General features: G+C 39.1%; 1 protein-coding gene across 1 annotated transcript in view; it reads left to right on the top strand.

Annotated features, from left to right (window-relative positions):
- LOC119428258 (ELKS/Rab6-interacting/CAST family member 1) overlaps positions 1 to 27,851 on the top strand; it is a gene marked incomplete in the record, with an annotated part of 148,371 nt that overhangs the window by 42,564 nt on the left and 77,956 nt on the right. Inside the window, 4 exon segments of the mRNA XM_037695915.1 lie at positions 744 to 884; positions 3,862 to 4,002; positions 8,229 to 8,422; positions 15,551 to 15,562. Coding sequence (XP_037551843.1) covers positions 744 to 884; positions 3,862 to 4,002; positions 8,229 to 8,422; positions 15,551 to 15,562 — 488 coding nt within the window.

The following is a 27,851-nucleotide window of genomic DNA, read 5'->3' as shown; positions in this document are numbered from 1 at the left end:
CCCCATCAAAATTTCTACAATAACGTTCTAGTTTTTGCGTTATGCTTCAGTTTCATGCATGCCTTTTTTATTTGTTTAATGTTTTTATGGTTAGAAACTGTTAAGAAATGATTGAAACCGCAGGATTGTCGTTTTTTCCTTGATTTTTTTATTCTTTAATGAAAACAGAAAACTGCCATTAACGTGATCAAATGCTTAACAAAATAATTGTTTTTACTCCTGAGCAATTAGTTGAGAGAGATTTTAAAGCAGGACAGCTATCGTTTCTTAAAATAAAAAGATATCAACATATTTAAATTAGAACCCTGAATGATTGGATTCACACATTTAGCATTTTAAAAACTTACCTAGCACTATCGGTGTACACTCTGGGTTTGTGCACTTCTCTTGTGAACTTTCGTACTTTTCTTTTAGCTGGCTGCTGTGTTGCTCCATGGCGCTCCATCTTTGTATTTTAGTAGTTGTGAGTTTTAAATCTTCTGCCAAAATGCATTACGTGTGTAAAGTCACTGCTGGCCTGATCCTGTCCAAGCTGCCATTCATATAAAGTTTAATTTGACAGTTATTAGAACAGAAACTTGATATTATGTGACCATGAATGGCTGTTTAAAAGTCAAATGTTTTTTACGGTTTCTTTTTTTGTTTCCATCACCTTCTTCTCCCTACTTTACCCTTTTGGCTTTGACTGGACGCATGCCGGTCCTTTTGTAACTTCCTTCTACTTTTTCTTTTATTGTGTTCAGGAGCGAATTATTGAGCGGCTGAAGGATCAGCGTGAAAGGGAAGAGAGAGAAAAGACGGACGAGGTGGAGTCCACCAAGAAGGAGCTGAAGGAGCTGAGAGAGAAAGTGTCTCAGCTGCAGGCTGAGCTGGCTGATCGAGAGGTGGGGATCACTACACATGCATCCGTTTTGTCACAAAGTTATCAGGACATGCCTCAACGTTTCCCAAAGTCCTTTCACTGAATGACAACTACAGTTGCTTTCTTAATGTAATGTAAAGTTCACAACTGTTTGAAATATGGGATGACAGCTGAATTTTTGTGACTTTTTGGTTAAAAAAACCACAGCAGAAGCAAAGAGGCACAAACCACACTGTCCCAGATACTCAACTGGTGTCTGCTCCCCTCATTTCCTCCATTTGTGCCTCATATTCAAAAACAAGCACTGTATTTTTCAGCCTTTAAGTTGTGTTTTTTTGCATAATTTGTATGCCCTGCGACTTATAGGCCGAAACGATGTATTTATGGATTTTTTCCTCATATTTATAAACCAAGTTTTGGCTGAGATATGACTGTTTTCATTAATTCTGACTGAAAATATTGAACACTACCATTTTCAGCCACTAGATGGCACTCGAGTAGTAAGACATGCCATTGTTTCATGTAATAGGTAAAAGTGGCTATTAATGACACAATCGGCTTGCCATAGCCTGCCACCATCGTCTGCCTGGAGCAACCGAGTCAGCTTCATTTTTCTGTGCTGCCCCGGCGAAATGCAGCTGATTTGAACGTCCAAGTGCATTTATTAAGTAAAAGTTAAACTGAGACACACCTTTGCTATAAAGTTGAGCAAACAAATAATTGTTTTTAGGTGGTTATCTTGTTAAATTTCGACGAAATGGACCAAGTCGCCCTCTGCGCGTTCATGATTCTGCGCATCATCTTTTGAAAATGCAACTGATTTGACCATCAAAGTGCATTTATTAAGCAAAAGTTGGACTGAGACACACCTTTACTATAATTCTGAGCAAAAAAAAAAAAAGTTTTTTAAGAGTCAGTCGCGTTTTGCCCTGACAGTTTTCACATAAATTTGAGACGGTTTGCCTTAAAATGCACGCGTAATATCTAATTTAAATATGGGTCAGTTTCACGGTCAAAGGTAGATGCTGTGCTGAGGCAGAGGCACATTTTGTGAAGCTTTATGAATCAGTAAAATCCAAAATGAAGCACACAAAGTATGGGCAAACTGTTATTTAATTCCAGTTTATTCTGCAGCTGAAAAAAGGTACAGTTAGTTATAAAAAAAAAAATAAATTAAGATGAACTAAAATACAATTCTTGGAAAGTTTTATCTAATTCAAAGAAAAACATAACCTCCTGTTGTAATATGGAAATAAGGAGGAAAAAAAACATCCTGATGCCAGATTTGCAGAAAATTAAAAAAAACACCTTTTTCTTGTTTGTAGAGCTATATGCAATAATTAGCTGCAACGTGCCTGGCTGAATAAAATGCATGTGTTAATGAACTAACAAAAAAGAAACCTGCTGGTTCAAACTGAGATGTGCATAAATAATGAACTGGTACGAGTTTTATTGAAGGAAAACATCAGTGAACACAATGAAGGCAAGACTTGTAATGTAAAAGAAAATAGCTAAAGTATTATTAATGGAAATATATCTTTATTAAAATATGTTGTATGTGGTGTTAGATCCAACATAATCTATAAATACATGTTTTTATTTATTATAAAATGCAAGATATTGTGTTAGTAAATTAGAATCAATGGTGTTTTTTGTGTGTGTTTTACTATCACGCCATACAAAATGAGGTGTACTGTAGTTTTAGTACTATAAGGCGCACTTAAAATTCTTTAATTTTCTCAAAAATCAACAGTGAGCCTCATAATCCGAAAACTACGGTAGTTGTTTCCACTGCTTTGACATCACGCTGAGCCAGTAAAGTTTTCAAATTTATTTTTTAATCTTGTTTCGTTCTCAAAATCAGAGCAACTTAGCAAAGTTACCAGTGATATTTTTCCTTGTAAGAGAACTTAAAGTTAAGCTTTTTCACCATTCCAGGCTGCACTTTTTAGTTAATTTTAGTGATTGTGGGATCATAAAAATTGTCGCCACAGGAAAAAAAAATAGTCTTAAAAAAACAAGCATTCCTCTTTTTCACCACTGGACACAGATGTGGGGTTTGTCGGAGAACACCGATGTATATGCAAACCTAAATATATTCTGTGTAAGCAGCAAGGGTTCTCCGACCAAAGCCCAGTCAAACATGATGATCTGCAGTCTGATGTTGGTAAGGTCAGTCAAGGGTAAAATTACACGTCTGAGCATCGCTCCTTCTGGTCCTGTTGGTTTCTGTTTCACTGCCTTTACCAAAAACAAGAAAAGGAAGGGAGCGAGAGATTTCACGGATGGAGGGATTGAGCCTAAGAGTGGGAAAAAGACAGGTCATGGGAAATCTTACGACCAACGAGGGGCAGAGTTCATTGTACAACTGTGGAAGGAGGATAATTCTATGTTATTCCACCTGACTTTAGGCACCGAGGAGCCAAACGGATCCCAGGCATGTCACAGTGACAGTGACAGTGACAGACAGCCGTGCACGCTCCCACAAACAGCCAATTTAGAATATCTAATCAACCTTTCATGCATAACTGAGGACTGTGAGAGGAAACAGGAGCAGCTGCAGGAAGGAAAAAAAAAAAACAAGAAAGAAAACATGGCGCAGGCTAAATGTGCAAATTTCACGCAGGAAGGTTTCAGCAAATGTTCGAAACTTCTCGTTGTGAGGTTTTCTCCATGCGTGTCATAAAACTACAACTCTCATTATTACAGGCCTGAAACTTCCAGCCATTTTATCTGGTTTGCTACACAGTTGTGAGTGCATGCTTAACAGAAGGAGATTGTGCATGTATGAAAATAGATTTTTAAATCTTCGAGCTGAAAACGTAATGTGCTTTACTTTGATGCTAGAAATAGACTTTAGGTTGCTGACTGAAGTGGTTTTGCTTTCTTCTTTTATGGATATTTAGATCCAAAATGATTGATAAAATACCAAAAAGGTGTTTTGTGTGTATAAATTCTGTGCCATCACTCTTTGTTAGCATTCGTTTTTCTTTCATTAGACTTCCGTTTTGGATCTGAAAGAGAAAGCCTCCTCCCTGGCATCCTCGACTCTGAAGAAGGAGAACCGGCTCAAAAGTTTAGAGATCAGCCTGGAGCAGAAGAGAGAAGAGTGCATCAAACTGGACAACCAGCTCAAGAAGGTTCGTTAAAGAGAGTCAACAGGAAGTTATTTATCACAGAAATCGAAAAATCTATTTTGATCGAGTTTTACAGAGAAAACTTGATCAAAATTGTCAACCAGATCAGATATATTGGTTTTTTTCATGACAAAGAGAGCCTAAGAAGGTTCTGCTGAAAAATAAAATCTGTTTTCTAAAACTCTGGATTGAAAGAACTCTCTAAAACAGTCCAAAGCGAATAATAACAAAAGCACAATTAGACTATAATGAATTGTCATATTACAGTAGTCCCTCGCTACTTTGCGGTTCAACTTTCACGTTTTTTTTCAACGATTATTTAATATCACTCACGTGACTGGGACGGTACAGGATAAAAATTTATTGAAAAAACACTTCGGACAGGCTCCGCCATTTTGTAGTTTTCTTTCAATAAACCTATACTGTAAGGCCAGCCAAAAGTACTACACTACCCAGAAGCCAATAGTGCTTCCAAACTCTGCTTTCTGCCAAAATGGAGGGAAAGTTTTGCAACGCAAATCTACGCTATTTCTTAAGCTCACAGAACTGACAGGAAAGTTGCAAATAATCCTGAAGCTCAATTATCCACATGCGCATCAGCCTGGACGGGGCGGTGGGCTTCGTCGCTGCAGGGTAGCCGAACCGGAACCGAGCCCGACCGGATCCGAGCTGCTGTTCTGCAGAGCTGGTGAGTAAAATTTTGCAGTACTGTACAGTACATATATGTACAAGTATGTTGTTAAACTGTTGTTTGGCAGCACGACAGTTCAGTGGTTAGCACTGTTGCCACACAGCAGGTCCTGGGTTCAATCCCCGGTTGGATCTGGGGTCTTTCTGTATGAAGTTTGCATGTTCTTCTCGTGCTTGCGTGGGTTTTCTCCGGGTACTCCGGTTTCCTCCCACAGACCAAAAAAACATGCATGTTAGTCTGCCTTCAGGCCCAGGCCTCATCTTGCAGAATGCTCAATGGGATTTGCCTGGTTAAATAAACGTTAATAATAAAATAAATAAAAGTATGTAGGTTTAAGAGTTTAGAACATTGCAAGAGCGTGGGAAGGGTTTATAAAGCCTTAAAATATATATAATACTAAAATAAATATAGGATTCCTACTTCGCATTTTTCCACCTATCGCGGGTGTGTGTGGAACGTAACCCCCACGAAAATCGAGGGACTACTGTATATTGTATTACATCACATCATTTATCATAATATTGCAACATAAAATAACATATCACTTCGTATTGTATCATATATCATATATTAAATGAGTATATTATATGTAATATATTATGTCATGTATCATATTATGAATCATGGTGTATGTTATACTGTATCATATAACGTGTATATATATATATATATATATATATATATATATATATATATATATATAAGTACGTCTCATATAGCTTACATCATATATCATATGACTTGTTTTTCACAGATGAATACTTGTGTGTAGTGTGTGTTTTGTGTGTACTTGTATCACATCTTCTCCTCCAAGCGGCAGTCCATAAAGTGTGTGTGTGTGTGTGAGAGACAACCTGCTGACAGCCTTACGGTCTTTTTCACAGACTCCAGAAACAGCACCACCATCACACCCTCAATGTGTGTGTGTGTGTTCACATGTATGTGTGTGAGAAGACGTGACAAACGCAGAGAAGTAGGAATATGTATGACGGCATCTGTGGTGTTTCTCTCATCAGACTTTGTTTTGTCTCTTTGTGTTATCCCACCAAGAATGGGGGGATTTGTGCCATGGTGTCTTATTTGTCTTTCTCTCCCTCCTCCTCCCAGATCTTCTTATATCTTATATCAGACACCCAAACATTTCCTCCCCACATAAAGACCTGTTAAATTTGCCGTCCACATCCAAAACTAATAGGGTTTATGTGTTGTGGGGCCGAGGCAGGCGCATGCACGCACACATTCGTAACGTCTATCTGTCCCAAGAGCAACATTTATTTCTGGGAAACACACACAGATGTTCTAACCTCTAAGCTGGTTATAACGTGTTTTATTTTTCTTTGTTTTGTTCCATTTCTTACTTTAACTCATTTTTTGTTTCTTCAGTGGAGCCGAGCAGAGCGGAAGACTAAAACCGCTGAAACCTACTTTCATTTCCCTTTTGAATGTAAAATAGTTTTGTGCTCGTGATAAATTTAAACACAAACGCGACACAGGGATGGTTTCTGACTTTTTAAAGACTTCAGGTGTTATAATAGTTGGATTTTTGTCTACATTAGTTTATGCAGAAAAATTGTTCAGACTTTAACACAGAAACAAACTAAATATGAGGTGTTCATGAAATGTTATGATAATACGCTCCTTTAGTGAGTTTAAAAACTAACATCCTACTCGGAATCCAATAAACACTCATCCTGAGTGTTTAGTGCGTTCATGTTTATGTTTATGGGAATTTGAAATGCAGAGCTTGTCTTGTTAGCCTGAAATAACTTCCTGTTAACAAGATGGCTGCTGTGACACTGCAGCTAACGACTTTATTACGCTAATATGTTGGAACATGACCACAATTCTGCAAAACATTTACATTACCGTGACCCTCGATTGTGTTGCACTGTGCTTAAGTGCAAATTACAGATGTAAACAAGCTAACAAGTTAAACTAAAAATGTGAAATATCCCAAAATGTCAACATGTTGTATTCTTTTTCACATTTGCATATTTTCAAAAGTTAAAACTGTTGTCTGCAAAGAAACCCCAAATCTAGCATTTACTTTATATTATCTTATTATCTGTTAATTGTGTGAACGTTTATGAAGCATTCACGCTATTATGATCCAGTTTTCTTCCGTGCATTTTTCGGAGCGATTCTCGTCCCGCAGTTTTCAAACTATTTCAACAAATCATAAATCAAAACATCTCTTTCAGGACAATCCTGATATGACTTTTGGTATTGGTGCAACTTTAGCTTTTTGAAATATTTAGCCTTTTCTGCCACTTTTATTCCTCATAGAAAATGAATTGAACTCATTTTACATCCTTCAAATCTTTAGAGCTGTTCACAACCTTTTACTGCTCCTTTCACATTTTGTTCCGGTTCAGCTTCTTTCAGCTTCCTTGTGCAAATTTAAACATTTTTTCAGCTATTTTTAGCTAATTTCAGCTGTTTCTTCAGCTGTTTTGTGATCCTTACAGATTAACTACAACATTTTTCTGTTTCTTCTAACTTCTTTCTGCTAATTTCAGCTTGTTATGCTCCTTTCAGCATATTTACGCCAGGTTCAGCTTTTTCTGCTATTTCAGCTGCTATTTATCTGTTTCTGTGCTAGTTTTAGCTTTTTCAGCAAATTCCACATTTTTTACACTCATTTCAACTTTTGTCAGCCTAATTCAGTAAAAATGTGCTCACTCCACTTCCTTCTGGCAATTTAAGTTTCTTTCAGCTTTTTTTAGCTACTTTTCAGCAGTTTTATTTAATAATTTCAGCTTTTTTCAGATAATTTCCAAATTTTTTTGCACAAACTTTTGCTTCTTTCAGCCTAATTGAGGAAGCGTGTTCTTTATGCTTTTTTCTGTTAATTTAAGCTTGTTCTACATTTTCACCTACCATTTTAGCATTTTTAGCTAATTTAAGTTGTTTTCAGATAAATTCAAGTTTTTCAAGGTAATTTCTGCTACTTTTAACATAATTAACTTGTTTCTGCTAATTTCAGCTTATGCTCCTTTCAGCTTTTTTCTGCTAGTTTCAGCATTTTCTGCTATTTCATCTATCATTTAGCTGTTGTATGATAAATTTGTTTCTTCCCACTAATTCTACTTTTTTTTTTTTTAGCTCATTTCAGCTCCTTCCACTTCCTTCTGGTAGTTTAAGCTTCTTTCTGCCTTTTCAGCTACTTTTTGTTAATTTCAGCAGTTTTTGCTAATTTACAAAATTTTTGTGCTAATTTCTTCTTATTTAAACGTAATTCAGCAAACATGTTCTTTCTGTTTTCTTGTGCTAACTTGGGCTTGTTCTTCCATTTCAGTTAAATTTCAGCTGTTTTTCAGGAATAAGACTGCATTTTCTTCTAGTGTCATTTTACCACCAGTAAGCACCGATACATCCACTGTGTGACTTTTACCAAATGTCTCCAACCCCTTCTCCGCCCACATAATGAACCCAACTCATCCATTCTAGTCTGAACTTGCTGTTTAGTTCATATGGTGGTCACCTCGGTTTGAAATCTAACGCTTGAGTTTATTTTTCGTACTAATTTCTGTTCCAGGCTCAGAGCGCAGCAGTGGAGTCGCAGGCCAATGCTGAACTCTCTGAACGCATCGCCTGCCTGGAGGAGGAAGTGGCCCAGTACAAGGAGGATGCTGGGAAGGCCCAATCTGAGGTGGAACGACTTCTGGACATCCTCAGGGAGATGGAGAATGAAAAGAATGACAAGGAGAAAAAGATCCATGAATTGGAAAGGTGAGAGAGAATTAGATTAGTTAGAATAACAAAAAGCTATTTTTAAAATTGTTTTTCTTATTTCAAACAATCAGGCCTTTTGCTTCCTGGAATAATTTAAAACCGAGGAGTAAAAATGTGTTTTACTTGTTAAATGATCATTTTACATGAAAATGTGCTTTCAGCAGCAGATTATAAGATGTTTGAGTTATGCTGATCTAAAATTAACTCATTAGTTTTCTCTCATTTCTTCCTCTCTTTTCTCTTTCCTACTTTTTTCTGCATTTTTTTTATATTTCCCCAACCTCTTTTTGTCATCGTAACCTCTGACAAATTGACTTTGTATGTGTGTGTTTGGGTTTATGTTTGTGTGTGCGTGTGCTCATCACACCTCAGAAATCCCTCAGCTTCTCATCTTTGGCGTTCTCAACAGTCTAAAAATCAGCCCCCAGCCCCTGCTGCCTCTCAGCAGCCAATGGGGGGACTGGTGTGGGACTACCTGGGCATGTGAGTGCCCCCCCATATCAGTCAGCGAGCTGTCTGACTCCCTGCATGACAAAACTCACTTTGCTTGTCAGAGGAAAGATGTGAGAGCATTACTATTACCATCCCCATGTGGAAAAGTTATGGGAATGAAACTGGTCAGTTTTCAATTAAAGTTCTGGCTAGGCCTGTCGCAATAAATAATTAATCAATTAATCGCACGATAAATTAAAATTATCAGCCTCCTTTTCATTTATCGGCTTTATCGATTCTTTGTCCTTCTTTCTAATGTAGACACTGGATGACAAAAAGCTCAGCTCTGGTGCTCTTCACTGACCCCTCCCTTTCCATTTTCTCTTTAAAATCCATTTTAGCTGTCCAAAATCACGTTTTTGGATCGTTAAAAGCATCTGAGAAGCTAGGCTACGAGCTAAGCTAAAAGGCCGACCTCGGCGTAAAACCTCCGTCTTGTCGAAGCTTCAAAATTCATGGTTGAAACCCATGCCTTTGTGTAAAAAGTTGTTTTTCTTTGCAAAAAAAAGCTGAGAACTTACTGATATTTTTTTTATTAAAAGCGTTGTGCGAAAAATTCTATGCTAACAAGCTCAAACCACACCGAGCGTCCGCCATTTTGAGAACCAAAAAAAAAGGAACGCGAGACGGCTCGTGTCACTTCAAGGGGCCTCCCTCCCATTTTTCTTAAAGAGACACGCTGCATTAACCAACATTTCTTCTTAAATTTGACAATAATTACTAATTATTGTCAAATTTCAAACAATATTATCATCTATCGCGATAACTTCTGAGACAATTAATTGCCCAGCAAAATTTGTCATCGTGACAGGCCTAGCTCTGGCCAAATTACAAGTAGTGATGATCCATCAGTGTAATAATTGTCTGACATCACCTTATACACATTTTTTCATGCTTTCCGCTTGTTTTCCAGCCTTTTCCACATGGGACAGAACTCCGTTTGCTCACTAATGATCTCCATCAAAGAGTTGTAGCATTGGCTCACGTCACTCCAAGCTCATGTTGCAGCACATTCAGTCACTTCACTCTCTCAGCTCCAAACAACTGCATTCAGTATTGCTCTGACGTGCACTAAATATGAGCAGAGGTTTCAGTCGTCTGTTGCTGCAGCACGGCGAACTAAAAGTCTGTAAATTGAGGCACAGTTTGGTGCAGCTGCAGTCGTTCAGCCTCTCGGTTCCTGTCAATGATGCAACTCTTTCATTTAGTGGATCTGTTTTCTCGCTTTACTTTCAGCTGGAGATGCTTGAATGCAGAGTTTAACACACTTTTTCCTTTATATTAGGAATCTGGGTTGTTTGCTAATTTTCTTTTATTTCTTTTACAATAACAAATTGCTTTATTTTTTAACTGCTTCCTTTTCTGTCTGTGTGGTTTAGGATCAATCTTCTCACACCCGTAATGTCTTCCAGAGAACACTATCTGTCTAAATATCAACGTATCCATTTTTATTCTGTCTGAATCTGTAGCCTGCATGCCAAGCTCGATTTACTCACCTGTTTATTTCATGGGTCATTATGTTGTTTTTGCTTCTTTTTTTTTGTTGCTATTTCTAATGAACAATTAAAATTTCAGAAATGGTAAAGTCTGTCTTTAAAGATCTGGTACGTCTTTTCAGTCTATTCCTTCTGTCTGCATGCGTTTCAAGATTTTCACATCTGAAATAAATTTAGTACAAAAAGTATGAAAATTTTATATATTTTTTTAAATTTGCAACATTGCTTCTTGGCCTATTTTTATACCGTTAGAAATTTTATTCCCCCTTAAATGGTTAGAAAATAAATTTTTGGGTGGGGCTTAGGGCTGGACAATATGGCAAAAACTTTTATCACAATATATTTCTTAATTTCGGTGGGTAACGATATAATTCTGATATCAATATAAACAACATAAAAGCCCCAGAAAGTGTACAAACTGTACAAATAAATTAATGTTCACCTTTTTTTTTAAATTTAGCCTTCAAATAAATTTGACATCACCATCAAATAAGCAATCTCTCAACTTTGTCAGTATTAATAGTTTTAACTTTAAACAACAACATCATCAAACGTCTGCGTTTGCTGCATGTGTTTCTCTTTTGATACAGCTGGGGTGTTGTTTCAGGGACACGTTGGCTCAAACTTTTATTGTGCTTCATCATCTGACTCTCAGCATATTCTATCGAGTGGAAACTCTTCAGATGGCACACTGACTGAAACTCGCAGTCTATCGGATCTTAGATAGCCGAACCACTTCCACACCGCCAAATTAGTCTTTCCTCTCATCAGTTATGTCATCTGCTTTGTTTTCGCTTGTGAATGCTTGTTCAGTCACATTCTGACGGTCATGGGCACTCATTTTAAAGTAAAAACTTAACGCGTGTTGGAGCTTAGCCTAGCCTGCTACCCATGACTGCTTTTGGACATGAGCTCTGTGTGTGGTGTATATCACCATGCACTTACATAGTTGTGTCATGGCTTTTTCCGTTCGGGTTGAAACTGAAGCGGCTGCTACAACCCGAACAGAAAAAGAAATGCGTCAGTGAAACACTGTAATCATAGTGTAATGTATATGGAAATATTGAAAATGTGCTTAAAACTCATATCACCATTATTGAATCAAAGTATATTGTAATATATATCGATATCGAATTATTGTCCAGCCCTAACTGAGCTCATGAAAAACTTGTCAAATCTTGTTTGCTAATGCTAAACAGCTTATTCTGTTATCAACTCTTGTTTTGTGTTGTTTATTGGATAGGAAGTCTCAATGAACAAGACAAAATTACAATCTAACAATTTATTCATTTGACAAACTGGACCTCAGCAGCATGTGGAAGAACCATACACAGCCACAACAGTCTGGCAACTCTTCCTGCTGCTGCCCACCGGCTTGGTTGCACACTGTTATGGGACGGCATCCAAATCTTCAACATGCATTTGCCTCAGGTCAGCTGATGTGGTTGTGTTGGTCACTCTCGAATGAACAGCACCCCCGAGCTGATCCCACAGGTTTTAAACGGTTGATCAGCAGGCAGGCCATTCCGTCCTCTCCACTTCCAAAATCTGGAGGTAGTCTCTGATAAACACTGCACTGTGGGGGCCAGCTGGGGGACCAGAAGCACAAAAACAAGAGGCAACAGCAGTTTAAGCTGTTTGGCATTGGCAGAAAAGATTTGGCATGTTTTCTATGGACTCAACTCTGCTGCTCACCCACAAATGTATTTTCCTAACAAATGTGGCCCCATTTGAGAGGAAATAAACAGCCTTTTTAACTGTAAAAGATTTATTGCCAAGAAGCATTTTTACAACAATCGACCAAACAGAAATTTCCATGCTTTTTCTGCTATTTTTATTATATTCAGCTTGTCTGTGTATTCTATATCAGTTTCCTTTTTAAAATTCTTAATCAAAAACAACAGCAACACGTTGAATCCATTTCTTTCTCTGTATGTCAATGTGGTTTGCAGTTTGACTGTAATATTTAAGCCACTGGTGATTTTAGGAAACTTATTTCTTGCCTGTTTCCATTTGGTCAGTGAAAAAAGTAATGAGTTTATGATTTATAGCGTGTTCAGTTACATGAAAGCTACTTATATTTGGTTTTTAAAATGTTCATGCTTAAAACAAAAAAGACATCTTATTTTTGATGAAGTAAAATTATGAGGAAAAAGGTTAAATATGTTGTAAAGTTGAAACGTCTTTGAGCAAACTAAAGTTGAATCAGGTGTCTCTCAACTCAAGGACACCAAACTTCCAAAGAATTAGAGGGCTGCAGCGCACTGATTGAAATTAACAGCCTTTAATAACATTTCAGCAGCTTCATTAGAGACAGATTAGGACTGATGAAATAAACATTACTCCTAAAAGAATTGATAATTTGCCCAATCAGACTGAATTAAATCGCGCTGCTCAGGTCCTTTTGTGTTCTTCAGCAAGTTAACTTTTTTTTTGCACAATAACAATATGAAGTTACAGGTTTGTAGAGGTTATACAGAAATAAACAGCTCGTTAATATATTTTAACAAATATATTTAAGTGTAAAGTAGGAAGGGAGAGAACAGGCAGGAAACTAAATAAAGACATAATGTACTGAAAACTAAAGGACACAGAAAAAATACAACAGGAAGTGCTCAAACAGAAACCCAAAACTTGAGCAAATACAAAACTGAAATGATTTCACGTCTGTAACAGTCAAGCTATTAGTTTGAAAGAGGAGCAGGTTAAATATTAGTGATTTCAGTAGTCCCTTGTTTATTGCGGGGGTTATGTTCCGGACCCGCGCACGCGCAATAAGTGAAAATCTGCAAAGTAGAGACGTTATATTTATTTTAGTACGTTATTCATATATTGAGGCTTTTGAAACCCTTCCCACTCTCTTGCAATGTTTTAACCTCTTAAACCTATTCTCATTTTATCAACATAGGTATATGTAGCTATTAAATTTTTACTCACCAGCTCTGCAGAACAACAGCAGTTTTCGGTTCTGGTCCGACTTGGTTCTGTTTCGGCTGACCTGCCCTGCCGGTTCTGGTTGGCTCTCTGGCTCGGGGTGGTGGAGGTGAGCTCCGGAGAGGGCGCCTGACCAACGACGGTGCATCCCCACTCAAAGGTCCTCGTGGGCTGACTAGAAACTCTTAGATTGGCCAATGGGTCTGGAGGTCCAGTTCTGGTTCAGTTCTGGTCCACTTCCCGGGTGGGTTCTGTGCGGCTTTCTGCATCCGCTGGGCACCAAAGTCACTGTATGAATAAGGTCCAAACATTTTCGGATAGATCAAAACTTTCCCTCTAGTATTTCAGCAGAGGGCAACGGGGCTTCTGGGCGTGACACTGTTGACTTCTGGGAAATGTAGTCATTATGAGTGGTGATACATTATAGGCTTATTGAGAGAAAACTACAAAATGGCCGTGCCTGTCCAAAGTATTTTATATTTTGTTAACTTTTTACTGTACAGTATCCCGTATTGTCCCAGTCACATGAATAATATTAACATTGACAATCGTGTTTTGTGTACAATTTTTTTTCTCGTGTACAATCTTACTTTGAAAAACCGCAAAAACACAAGTCCACGACGGTCAAAACACGAAGTAGCGAGGGACTACTGTAGTTCAGATCTTTTGAAGTGAGCTTCAGCAGAAAAGTTATGAAAGGCTATACCGGTACACTGATATTTATGTAGCAGCCAGCTGTAGTGTGTAGCCAGCTAGCTGTAACGAGGCGAACTTAGTTAAAAATAGTGTGAACTGATATAAAATGTTTGAGATTGTTCTTTTAGGACAACAACAACCTTTTATGGTCATCGTTCCAATAGCTGTTTGCAAAAACAGTTAATTCTGGTCAAACTGAGGCCGTTTAAAGAGTTAGCTAGAGCAGGTAAAATATTGTTTATAGGCTTTTGGTACTACCCCACTTCAAAAGGTCAGAATAATTCATTTTTTTACTTAAAATTGCAACAAAACATTTAGTTTTTTTTTTTTTCAATCCTTCAACATCGACCCTGTAATTGTACATGAAAAAAATATTTTTATCTGATGCCTAGTCAAACCTCCTGTGAATTATGAGGCTCTACCTGACAGCTTGCTAACAAGTACGTCAGAGAATAACACGTATGCCCGTAGCCAATTCTAAGCTTGGCTCAGCTGAGACGTTCTCTGGGCTGAGTGAAGAACAAGAACATTGCCAAAGAAAGAAACCAAAAATCAAGCTTCTCTTTCCCGTCTCGTGTAAATCCAACTGCATAGGTACCAGATTATTTATTTCAGGAACTAGAACGGTAATTGGAGCAGACTTGAGTGACTTCACACTGAGGGGAAATGGAGCTGAAAATCTGCCCTGATGGCCAAAATAAAGGATTTGGATGGAAGAGTGGAAAACAGAGAGAGGGAGAGGGAAGTGAAAGGAAGGTGGTAGAGGAAGAAAAACAGCAAGAGACACGTTAAATAAGGGGTGAAGAAGCAGAGGGAGAATGGTGAGAATAAGCTGACAGAAAAGAAAAGAACTGACAGAAACCATTTGAAAAGGGTGAAAATGAAAGAGTGGAAAGCTTTAGACTATAAACCCAAGTATTGAGGAATTAGTTAAGTTTATTGTTATATTGTTCTGTAATGGTCAATTTGTTCTTGGCACGCTGGATTTTAGGTTTTGCCAGTTAAAATATATGAGGTTGTGTGGGAAACTTGGAGTCCAGGAAGTTGCTTTTTTTGTTTTTACTGTTTCCAATTTTAATATTTTTTTACGATTTCGCATCATTGCATGCTGTTAGAGTGGAAACCTAAATAATCCACAAATGCAACGTATGAAACATCTTAATGGACTCTCACTCATCTCATGCTGTTGGTTGACTAATTATTCACTCGTATGGGTTTACCTTTAAATGTTTGTAGGGGTGAATTAAGGTGCGTCTCATTAGCCATTGATAAAGCAGTGATTCCTGTCTGTCTGCTCGTCTGCTTGTCTCACTGCAGTGCCTGTCAGCTGTCGTTCTCCAGTTAATGATGCTTCTCTGTCAGCTTGTCTATCTCTCGTATCTTTCCTGTTCTTTGAAGACTGATCAAGCTGGCTAACCTATGCTCAAATCCTCACCTTTTTCCCCTCCTTCTCTCCGTCTTTCTTTTATCTTTTTTACGACGCACCACCTTCTGCTGCCTCGCCCAGCCTTGCCTCAAGGTTAGTGCTGCACGCCTATCTTTCTTCCTCAGCTGTTTTCTTCCCGTTTCTCATCACTCCCCTCCGTTGTCATACCGCCTGTCCTTGCACTCTCATCTCCTTCACTCTGTCATAAACTCTGAGTCTAATTCTCATCATGTCTGTCTGCGTTTGGAAGAGACACTGACTTTCACTTCACTTTCTCTGTCACATCGCCGCCTTTTTGAAGAGGAAACACTGTTCATTTCTTCCACTCTCTTATTATAAGACACCCCGCTGGTCTCTCTTCACCATGTTTGTATTTGAACTTTGATTTCAGCTGTTGTTTCATAAAATTAAATGGAATTTTACTTCAGAAAACAAACCAACTTGTCAAATTAGATTATTAACTTGAACAGATGGGAACTTTTACATCTCTTGGGCCTTCCAGAGAACCTCCTCCAGTTTTTTTAATGTTCTAATTTTGTGATTTTTAAATGGTAAACATCACAGATGAACATTTCCTCCCCGCTGTGAAACATAACATTAAAAACCGACACATCCAAGGAGCAAACCCTGTTAAGTTGTGGATGTTGTCTTTAAAAAATTCTTGACTGAGTGAACAATATTTAGGTGACTTATAGGTTAAAAATGTGATTCTGCCTCTAATAGTTGAGTCAAATGTACAACATAACATCTAAGCTGGTTTAAAACATAAAGATACCTGTTTGAAAGCAAAAAAATGCCTCAAATCTGTCATTTTAAAACGGTCTGATGGCAGGTTTTATATATTTTTAAACGTAACCTTTTAGATTTCTGTTTGAGAAAATAATTTTACGTCTTTTTTTGTAATCAGATGTAAAGAATAATACAATGAAGTAATAAAGTATCACATTTTTTAAATACCTGTCACAAAATTAGTTAAAATGTTTGACTTGGTTAAACTGAAATAAAGAATTAAACATTTCCACTGAACTAGACCTCTCAACACAGATTTGAATTGCAGGATTTACCACGGGTCCTTTTTAGATGTAAACTAAAGCAAATCAGAGCTTTATTATAGTTTTATTTTTCATATCTTTTTTTTTCCTTTCACTTTTGTTTTTTGGGGTCTACTTCTTGCATGTTGCGATGGATTTCATTTTGTGCCACAGCTTTCAGTCAGTCTAAACTGTTACTTTAGATTTTTTTTTGGGGGGGGGGGGTTGTTAAATTAGTCATTCTTAACATCTAAATTCAAGTTCAAGTAAACTTTATTGTCGTTTCCACCATGTGGTACATGAGATGGAATGAAATTATGTACACATGGTCCCAGTTACACCCAAAAATATGTAGTGGACTAGGCCTACGTCGAAACTAAGTCTAAGGTCAAAACTCTTGACCTTTAGAACCTTGTGGGACAGGAACTGTCATTTCATGTATTTGAATACATAAATACAGGTTCACCCATCCTGAGACTTTCTTTCTTGAAGATTCAAGTGAAAAGAACACTCTCTTTTTATTATCATTACTATTCTACAAATGTTGATAATCAAAGTGTCTTAGTTCAAACCATTTTAGATGTTGCAGTGAACTAATCAATTTTATTAACTGAGTAATGATTTTTATTCTCATGCAGTTAGAACTCATGTTAAAAGCTGTTACAGAGTAATTATGCATTTTTCTGATTTCTGCTTTTGAATGAGCAAGTGTGTGCGTTTACAAGGTTACAGTCAAACGAAAAACAAGTTGTTATGTTAAAACTGTCATGTTTTAGAATCCTCTCAGACGTAAGTAGAGATGTTTTGCACCTGTTTCCTGAAACACGCCAAAACAAAACCCTCTCGGTCTGTGAGAACATTTCTGATCTGTCTCATAACAATTCTCGCTGTCTCTAACCTCTTACGTCACAAAACCCACCCCGTCTGGTCGTTTCTGACCAATGAACAAATCCCAAAAAGTGAACCGGGAAAGAGTCTTTAAAATGTCAGTACTTCCTGGTCTACACAGAGTTGGAGAGTTGTCAGACTTCTAGAGTTTTTGGAGAGTTCGAGAGTGCTGGAGAGTTTTCTGCTGGTTCTGTTCGAGTTCTGTCGGAGACGGGATGATCTTGACATGACAAAAAGCTCTTCCGAGTTCCATGGGATTATAACTTTCACTAGCCACTACTTCTGACGAGCTACAGCCACCATCAGGAGACGCTGGACAGGTAGCGTTAACGGAATTCCATATCTGCTGATGAATCTTCAGAAAGGTAATGGATCAAGTTTCCTACCAAGCGTACCGAAGGAGAGCTGGGCTTCTGATGGAGAGTGTCGGTTCTGGTGAACATTCCTCCCCTCCCATTCAATCTTACTCCCTTTAACTTCTTTCATCTTTAACTTTCTATCAAGTAGAAATTCTCCCAGATATTTAGAAATGTCTGTGTAAAGTGCTTATTCACATCCGTGTGGGTAGAAGATCATAGTTGTACAGTTTATAAATGTCTGTGGTGCAGCAACGGAAAAATCATGGCCGTATGATTTTTCCTGATTGATTGCTTATATTGTTATTTTCATAATTTGCCAAATTAATGTAAATGTTTGATGTTAAATTTGATTCTGTAAATAAATGACCGCATTCATTTTGATGGGTCAAATATAAATGACGTCTCACTTTGCATTTCCTTAAATTCAATGCACGTTTTATTCAGTCCAGAAAAATGAGGAACCCGCGTTAAATGATGAATATATCCCAGCATCTGTTCATCTACAAATAGCAAAATATAAAGTGTAGAAAAAAACGGTAAATAAGGATCTAAGATATACGCTAAAACAATCGCCAAACGGTATGCTGAAAGATCTAAGATACCGTATACATGCTAAACACTAATAATGTAAAACAGTACGATGTAACAACAGCAGCCTGAACATGAGTCTGTGGTGAACAGATAGGTATGAATGAATATAGCAGCAAAAGATAATCAGCAGCATGAGATCAGCAGCATGGATAATCAGCAGCACAGATAAGTCACATATCACCTAAGTGGCATTACAGTGATTATCCTAGTTAGGGATTTATGAGTCTTAGCAGCATCAGGGTAGAAGCTGTTCCTCAGTCTAGTGGTTCTACACTTTATGCTCCTTAACCTCCTGCCTGAGGGGAGCGGGGCAAAAAGTGTGTATGCTGGGTGAGTGGGGTCCTTCATGATGCAGGTGGCTCTCTTCCTGCAGCTCGAGGTGTAGATGTCTGTGATGGTGGGGAGACTGACTCCAACAGTCTTCTGTGCAGCCTTCACCACTCTCTGCAAAGCTTTTCTTTCTGCAGCTGTGCAGCCTCCATGCCACACATTGATGCTGTAGCACATGATGCTCTCCACTGCACACCTGTAGAAGGAGGTGAGGACTGAGCTTCCCAATCCAGCTCGCCTCAGCCGCCTGAGGAAGTAGAGTCTCTGATGTGCTTTCATGATCAGACTAGTGGTGTTGTTGCCCCAGCTGAGATTGTCATTCAGGTGCACACCTAAGTACTTGTAGCTGGAGACCACTTCCCCCGCTGATCCTCCTATGTCTGGGGGTGGGTGGAGGTAGGTGTGTTTGTTTCGTCTGAAATCCATGACCATCTCCTTTGTCTTCTTCACATTGATGTGAAGGTTATTCTCCTTGCACCAGCTCTCCAGGTGTTCCACCTCCTCCTGCCTGTAGCTGGACTCATTGTTGTTTGTGATGCATCCCACCACCGCTGTATCATCTGCAAACTTTACAATATGACAGCCTGGATGGGTAGGTGCACAATCATACGTGAGCAGCGTGAACAGGAGAGGGCTCAGCTCACATCCCTGAGGGGAGCTAGTGCTGAGGGTTATGGTAGAGGAGGAGAAGTTGTGAATCCTCACACACTGTGGTCTGTTTGTTAAGAAGTCCAGGACCCAGTTGCAAATGGAGGGGCTTAGTCCGAGTGTGAGTAGTTTGTCCATCAGGGTTTGGGGGATCATGGTGTTGAAAGCAGACTTGAAGTCCACAAAGAGCATACAGATGTAGGAGTCCTTCTGCTCCAGGTGGGTGAGCACAGTGTGGACCACAGAGGAGATGGTGTCTTCTGTTGATTGATGTTTGCAGTATGCGTACTGGTGAAGGTCCTCATTGATGTCTTGTATGATGATTATTAGTAGTTTATGCATTTAGTGGGCTTTAGTTTGGATTTTGGTCTTTTTTTTTTGTCCCACTTTTAGCGTAAAATGTATTTTGATAAACGTACTTTTACGTTTTAATTGGTCTTGTGAGTTTAATAATCAACATTTGTGTCTGGTTGGACACAACTGGTGAGAACAGAGGTGGGAACAAAATAATATGTCGGCCGAAAATACAGTTTTGCAAAGATGTGAACACAAAATAAGCTGCGTTTCAAAACCTGGCCACTCAAAACGTGGGCTCACTGGTAACTTGGTTCAAAGAGACTACAGCTGGAAGTTCATGTTTTTATTTATTTATTGCACTTTTGAAGGATTTTTTTCACTGAATATATTCCCAACAGTCACTTAACATAAACTAAAGTTGGTTATGATCAAAAATTATTGAAACGGGAAGCTATGAAAGTACTTAAGGAAGGCATTGCACATCATTTGAAAATGATTTCTAAAAAGTATTCGACTAAATTGGCCCCTTGATGCCACTTTATCATGAGATTTCAACATTCTGAAAATGCTCTTATCTAAATGAAAAAATCAAAAGTATATGAAAACGTTCTGATCTAAACATCATCATCTACCACATAATAACCACGTCTTTCTTCTGTTTCTGCTTGAATCTGGTGGTCTGAGCGTTTTTTGCACTCATCTTCTTAAATCTCAGCGGGACCACGTCCTCCTTTGTTGTTTCTTCTTTAACTTCTAAAGCCATAGTTCCCATGGCGTCATGTCGGCTTTTTATTGCCAGGGTTCTGGTGTTTTGTGATTCAACTACATAAAGGGAGAAGAAACAACAAAAAAGTTTCATTTCAATGTCTGGCAGATGACAGAAGACTTCTTTTTCCTCTTCTGCTTTTTTCTTTCTTCCTGTTCTTTTGATCCTGAGCTAAGAAACTCCTCATTCCCTTCAAATGTCTGACATCAAGGTTTCTGGAGCTTAAAAGGGATTGCATTGTTATTTTTTGTGTGTTTTGTTTTGTGTATGTGTGTGGACTTGATTCGGTCGAGGTCCCGAGCGTTGAGCTGGTGCAAGAATTTGTCAGCAAACGAGTGACGACGATGGCGCTATCACAAAGCGAGCACATATTTTTATGTTTTTGTTCTGTTTTGCACCACAGCACACAAATGCACACACAAGCAGGGAAGTGTGAATAACTACTACAATTTTTTCCTCAATAAAATGAAAACACACAAACAAAAACCTATAAAAATATAATTTTTCTAGTGTCAATAAACCTGGATAAACTGTTTTTAGTTAAAAGTATATACATATCTTGTTTCAGTTTAGTATAGGTCCGTTTGTTAGATAAATTTAAAGCCAATAAACAGATTGTCTTAATTTAATTAGGTTTAATTTCACCATTCTCTATGTTAAATAAAAATGCTGCCAAGATCAACATGTGTTTTCTATCATATGATTACAATAATAAATCTGAAGGTTTTTTTTTCTGGTCTGTTGTTAGTTTTGAGGTGTGGAAATATTTTATTAATCTGGTTTATTTTTATACAGACAGATGCCACCTAAAATGCATTTTCTTTTTTTTACATCACAGTTTTAGCAGCTTGTTTCCAGTAAATGATGCAGTTAAACTTTTTCATTAATTCAACCTTTATTTACAGTATACAGGCTAGCCTCATTGAGCCATGGGTACTCATTTACGTGAGGGACCTGTTCCAGACAGAACATATAAAGTACAGATAACAATAACAATAGACAATGACAACAGTAAACTACAGTAAAAATGCAGTTAAAATAAGAGTCGTGTATAATACAATAAATCAGGGCGCTGTAAAACGGGGTGAAATATTAAAAACAAGAACATATCTGCTTTGATATTTCTCTTGACATTATCAAATGTTTGAAACCCCTTAAATAAATTAAGGTGGACAACTTCAGTTCCTGTTGCAATGTGTTCCAGGTTGCAGGTGCCGAGTAGGAAAAGGCCTTTTTGCTAAGTTCAGTCTGCACTGAGGGAACACTGCAGATAATGATGGCCTGAGAGTGCACGCTGTAACTGCACTGATGACGTGACTTGCGGGAGGAGATATAAGAAGGTGGCAGACCAAGGAGGGATTTATAGATGAAAATGAACCAGTGTGAGAGCTTACATGTAGATAATGATGACCAACTGACCAATGAGTACAGGGCGCAGTGATGGATACGGTAGTTTCAACCAGTAATGAATCTTAACGCACCATGGTAGACAGCATCCAACATCTGCAAGGAGCTGGCAGGGGCATTCATGTAAATAAGCTCATCATAGTCAAAGGACAGTAGGAAGGTAGCGGTTAAAAGATGTTTTCATTCAGTGTTGATCAAGATCTATTTCTGAAAAAGAAATCCAGTTTTAATTTCAGTTTCTTTATCAAGTTTTCGATATGTGGTTTAAAAGAGAGAAGTGCATCGACCAAAATTCCCAAGTATTTGTAAGAATCTACAAACTCCATAGGAACACCATGCATGGATGACAGGAGGAAGAGTTGCTGGCACCAACTTTCTGTTGGAAAACATCAGCCCTTTGGTTTTGTCAGCATTTAGCACCAGTTTGAGATGGAACAAGTCTGGCTGAATGATGTCAAATGCAGACTGTAGACTGTGTTAGCTCGGCAATAAACAACAATGTCAGGAATGTTTTGACCTACATTATTTACCAGTATATAAATTGTAAAAAGAGTGGGACCTAAAACTGAGCCTTGTGGCATACCATTGGTGACTGTTAGGTAGCTAGATGAAGTACCGTTATGTCGAACACATTGCCTCCGACCTGAGAGATACTGGTAGTTTGAGAACCAGCCAACAGTGTGATCTGAGAAGCCAATATCTAAGCGCTTATGACATATGTCATAATCTACAGTATCATTACTTACTTTTACAAGCAAATATCCCAAATTTAACCATTTGTTTACTTTACATATAAAAAACTTTCTAAAGTCTTTAATAGAATGCTAAAATTAGCATGTCTTAAGTAATTAAAAAAAAACATCCTGCTACTAATATAAGACTTTCAACTAAAAGTCTGAGACATTCATCATGTTTTAATATTTTTGATTTTCTACATATTCCAGGTTTTATTAGCTCAGGAAACCGAAGCAACATTTCTTTGTTTTTTCAGAGGAACTACTGAATTTCTTCTGGTTAAAAAGGAAATGCTGGATGTTAATTTTGGGCACACTGAGCGCGGTAAACATACATGAAGCCCAGAAGCATTTTTGATCAAATATTTATACAGGACTCCAAATGTAATATTAATATCACCTTAATCTGGCTCCCCAAATATCAGCAGCATACTAATGAGAGTGTTTGAAAGCATCTGTTTATCCTGAAACGTCAGAGATTGGGTGTTTTAAGTTGTTTTTTTGTTCAGGTAATTAGAGGGGAAAAAGAGGTAACGAGTTTAGCCGTGCGTGTTTGTTAGCATATAATGTGTTTGCTCTCTGTGGTTGTACAGTTTGTGTGTACATCTGTCAGAAAAAGGATGTTTGCTGTTGTGCTTTCAGGTTTATGTGTGGTCTAAATCAGAGAAATTCCCAGCGTGTTTAACTTTGTGTGTGTATGGGGCAAACTCTCCCATAATGCCAGTACCTCTAGTGGCTTTCTGCATTTGTTCAAAGTGATTTTACAGGAAAGGCGGGAAGGAAATATTTAATATATTCAAAGAACTTGAAATGGCGCTGAGCCTCAGCTGAGCGAAGCCATGGAGTTCACAGAGCAACATGCTCCTATTAACAAAACAACTATAAAAGTTTAATCTGTATGATTAAAAATTGTGTTTATGTTATGTGTTAAATCTCTGGTTAGTTGGTTAGAGACCTTTATAGATGATTAGCCCCGTTCATCACGTCTCAGATTAGTATTAAGCCCGCATCTCAATGGACTGCGACCTCTGGGGACTAGTTGGAAACACAAATTGTGAGAATATATGAAACTTTTCACTAGGAGTTGCACCGAAATGATATTTGACTCGTTTGCGATGTACACAACTGCAAACAAATGATGGCATTTGTGCAAATTACGCTCAAATTAAAAGTACTGTCTCTAAATGTAATCATAATTTATTTTAATTTGTTGTCTCTAATCAATGCCTTCTTAAGTTTTTGTTTTACGTCTTGCAGAAACTAAATTGAGAAAGTTTTGAGACAGGATCCAGATGCCTGCCATGATGCTGTGAATAATTTGATAATTTGTTAGCTTATTTTTTGATCCATCCATCCATCCATCCATCCATCCATCCATCCATCTATCATCTTCCACTTATTCTGAAGTCGGGTTGCGGGGGCACCAGCTTGAGCAGGGAGGTCCAGACATCTCTTTCCACAGTCACTTCTTCCAGCTCTGTTGGGGGGACCCCAAGGTGTTCCCAGGCCAACCGAGAGACTTAGTCTCTCCATCGTGTCTTGAGTCTTCCCCGGGGTCTCCTCCCAGTCGGACATGCCCGAAGCACATCCCTAGGAAGGTGCCCAGGGAGCATCTTTACCAGATGCCCAAACCACCTCGACTGGCTCTTCTCGGTGTGGAGGAGCAGCGGTTCTACTCCGAGTCTCTAATGGATAACTGAACTTCTCACCCGATCTCTAAGAGAAAGTCCAGCTACCCTGCGGAGGAAACTCATTTCAACCGCCTGTATCCACAATCTCATTCTTTCGGTCACTACCCAGAGTTCGTGATCATAGGTGAGGGTAGGAATGTAGACCGACTGGTAAACAGAGCTTTGCCTTACAGCTCAGCTCCCTCTTCACCCCAATGGACCGGCACAGAGTCCACAATACTGCAGATGCTGCTCCAATCCGCCTGCCAATCTCACGCTCCATTCTTCCCTCATACATGAATAAAACCTTGAGATACTTGAACTCCTCCACTTGAGGCAGAACCTCACCCTTGACCCGAAGAGAACAAACCACACTTTTCCGACTGAGGACCATGGCCTCAAGTTTGGAGGTACTGATTCTCATCCCAGCCGCTTTACACTCGGCTGCGAACCGCTCCAGTGAGAGGTGGAGCTCACGGCGTGACGACGCCAACAGGACCACATCATCTGCAAAGAGCAGAGATGGAATCCTGAGGCCACCAAACCGGAAACCCTCTGCCCCCTGGCTGCACCAAGAAATTCTGTCCATAAAAGTTATGAACAGAATCGGTGACCTCCCACCCTGAAGGGGTCCGACTTACTACTGGCAATACAAACCAAAATCTCGCACCGCTTGTATAGGGATCAAATTTCTTCAAAGTTTTTACCAAATTTTATTTCTTGAACATTTCAAAATGTTTCTGTGGCACCAGAATGAGGAACTCGTTGACATTTCCTAACATTTTGTAAACTCATTATCAAGTACCATTTGCAAAAAACCCCACAAAATATATATATATTTTTAATCAAGGGGAGATTAAACAATGTGAAGGCTTCTTGGTGAAAGCCCAACACCCTAACTAACAAAATGCACATTGTTAAGATCATGAGGAGCAGTGTCCTATTTGAGATCATAGATTAGATTTATGTGCATATGTTTAACCAGCATGTGGAAAAATAAATGTTAGCTTTGATCCAAGTTATGTTTAGATTTGAGTCAGGGGGAATAAGAGAAGAGGCTGATGTGACAACAGATTTGTGAGGATTCAGGCACGCAGGAGGAGTGAAGTGACGGTCAAAGGTCTGTTGAAAATATTTTGTTTTTCCAAAGGGAAGTGTAATGTTTCATTTGGGGACTCACTACAAATAACTGAGTACTTTTCATGCAAATAATTATAAAGCAACGTGTAAAAACAGGAGGACGAATGGGTGGAAAGAACTCTGGTCGGGTTTTAGCTACAAGTCAGTGCAGAAGTCTTGTGCAAAGGTTTGCACTTTGGAAGGAAAGAAAGCGTTAAGTCAAGAGGAAACAAACCAAAAGTGTCTTCCACATCCATATCGCATACATGCAGCAAATGTGGCGTGAAGTTAGGAAACCTCAGAGATTGAACCAGATGGTTGGAGCTTCCTGGAGATCCTCCAGTAGAAACATTCCTGCCTGTTTATGACCGATTACACAAAAAGGGTGTTACAGCGCTAAAACCCAACCCCGAATATTGAAATAACTGTATCCCACATTGACCGTGCGAATCAAAACGAACAAACGATGCTGCCCATTTACTTCATCTGCCTTCTCTTTTACCATTCGAACCCGGTTTGGACGTGATGAACGTACGAGGCACACAAGTTTTCTGAAGCAAACCCACAAGTTTAACGCTGATGATTATTTTGAACATCAGGCAGAGTGAGAGATTCTTTATTGTCATTCACACCTCATGTGGTACATGTGTTGGAGCGAAATTATGTACACAGGGTCCCAGTTACATCCAACAATAAAATGTAAAAGAAAAACAATGATAATGTCTAAGATATGAACTAAGGAAAACATAAACTAAAAATACACTAAGCACTAATAGCATAAAAACGTTATGTCGAACAGCAGCACGAACATGAGCATGAGTCTGTGTGAGCAGATGAGCACGCATGAACACATCAACATGAAGCAGATCAGCAGCAACATGATTTGATGTTTTTTCCACAGTGATTATCCTGGTTGGAGATTCATGAGTCTAACAGCTTCAGGGTAGAAGCTGTTCCTCAGTCTAGTGGTTCTACATTTAATGCTCCTCAACCTCCTGCCTGAGGGGAGCGGGGCAAAAAGTGTGTGTGCTGGGTGAGTGGGGTCCTTCATGATTCAGGTGTCCGTCTTCCTGCATCTGGAGGTGCGAATGTCTGTGATGGTGGGAAGGCTGATTCCGACAGACTTCTGTGCAGCCTTCACCACTCTCTGCAAAGCTTTTCTTTCTGCAGCTGTGCTGCCTCCATGCCACATGTTGATGCTGGAGCACATGATGCTCTTCACTGCACACCTGTAGAAGGAGGTGAGGACTGAGCGTCCCAGACCAGCTCGTCTCAGCCGCCTGAGGAATTAGAGTCTCTGATGAGCTTTCATGATCAGGCTGGTAGTGTTGTTGCTCCAGCTGAGGTTGTCATTCATGTGTACACCCTAGTACTTGTATCTGGAGACCACTTCCACTGCAGATCATCTTATATTTAGGGGGGTGTAGATGTGTTTGTTCTTTCTGAAGTCCACAATCACCTCCTTTGTCTTCTTCACATTGATGTGAAGGTTATTCTCTTTGCACCAGCTCTCCAGGTGTTCCACCTCTTGCCTGTAGCTGGACTCATCATTGTTTGTGATGCATCCCACCACCGCTGTATCATCTGCAAACTTTACAATGTGACAGCCTGGATGGGTAGCTGCACAATTATATGTGAGCAGAGTGAACAGGAGGGGACTCAGCTCGCATCCCTGAGGAGAGCCAGTACTGAGGGTTATGGTGGAGGAGATGAAGTTGTGGATCCTCACTGACTGTGGTCTGTTTGTTAAGAAGTCTAGTACCCAGTTGTAAATGGAGGGGCTTAGTCCTAGTGTGGATAGTTTGTCCATCGGGGTTTGGGGGATCATGGTGATGAAGGCAGATGTGAAGTCCACAAAGAGCATACGGATGGAAGAGTTTTTCTGCTCCAGGTGGTTGAGCGCAGTGTGGACCACAGAGGAGAGTCTGTTGATCGGTTCTTACGGTATGCATACTGATGAGGGTCCTCGTTGATGTTGATGGTTGTTTTGTTGTGGGTCATGACCAGTTATTCGAACATGCAGGTGCTGCTGAGCTGTTCTGGCTGCGCCGCTACATTTCAGTTTCTCCCAGAACTCTTTGGACAGAATGGAGCCTCCTGGATGTTTTAACAAACATATTACGTTCCCACCTTTTAAGAATATTAGTTTTCTCGCAGTAATGGTAAGTCGGTCGCAATAAACAATAAATCGATCGCACGATAAATGAAAATTATCAACCTCATTTTTATTTATCGACTTTATCGTTTCTTCATGTCTCTCTCTACTGAACACTGGATGACAAAAGGCTCAACTCAGGTGCTCTTCACTGACCCCTCCCTTTCTCTTTAAAATCTGTTTTAACTGTCCAAAATTGCATTTTTGGATCGTTAAAAAAAGCTAAAGCTAGCTGCAGCAGCTCGGGGGCCCAGCAACAGCTCACACTGTAACACTGAGAAGCTAAGCTAACAGGCCGACCTCGGGGGGGGGGAGCTCCGTCTTGTCAAAGCTCTGAAATTCATGGTTGAAATCCATGCCTTGTCTAAAAAGTTGTTTTTCTTTGCA

The sequence above is a fragment of the Nematolebias whitei genome, chromosome 22 (assembly GCF_014905685.2).
Source record: "Nematolebias whitei isolate Nwh7 chromosome 22, NemWhi1, whole genome shotgun sequence".
NCBI classification, from domain to species: domain Eukaryota; kingdom Metazoa; phylum Chordata; class Actinopteri; order Cyprinodontiformes; family Rivulidae; genus Nematolebias; species Nematolebias whitei.
The sequence above is the reverse complement of the archived record's forward strand: the minus strand, read 5'-3'. Positions and strand labels throughout refer to the sequence as shown.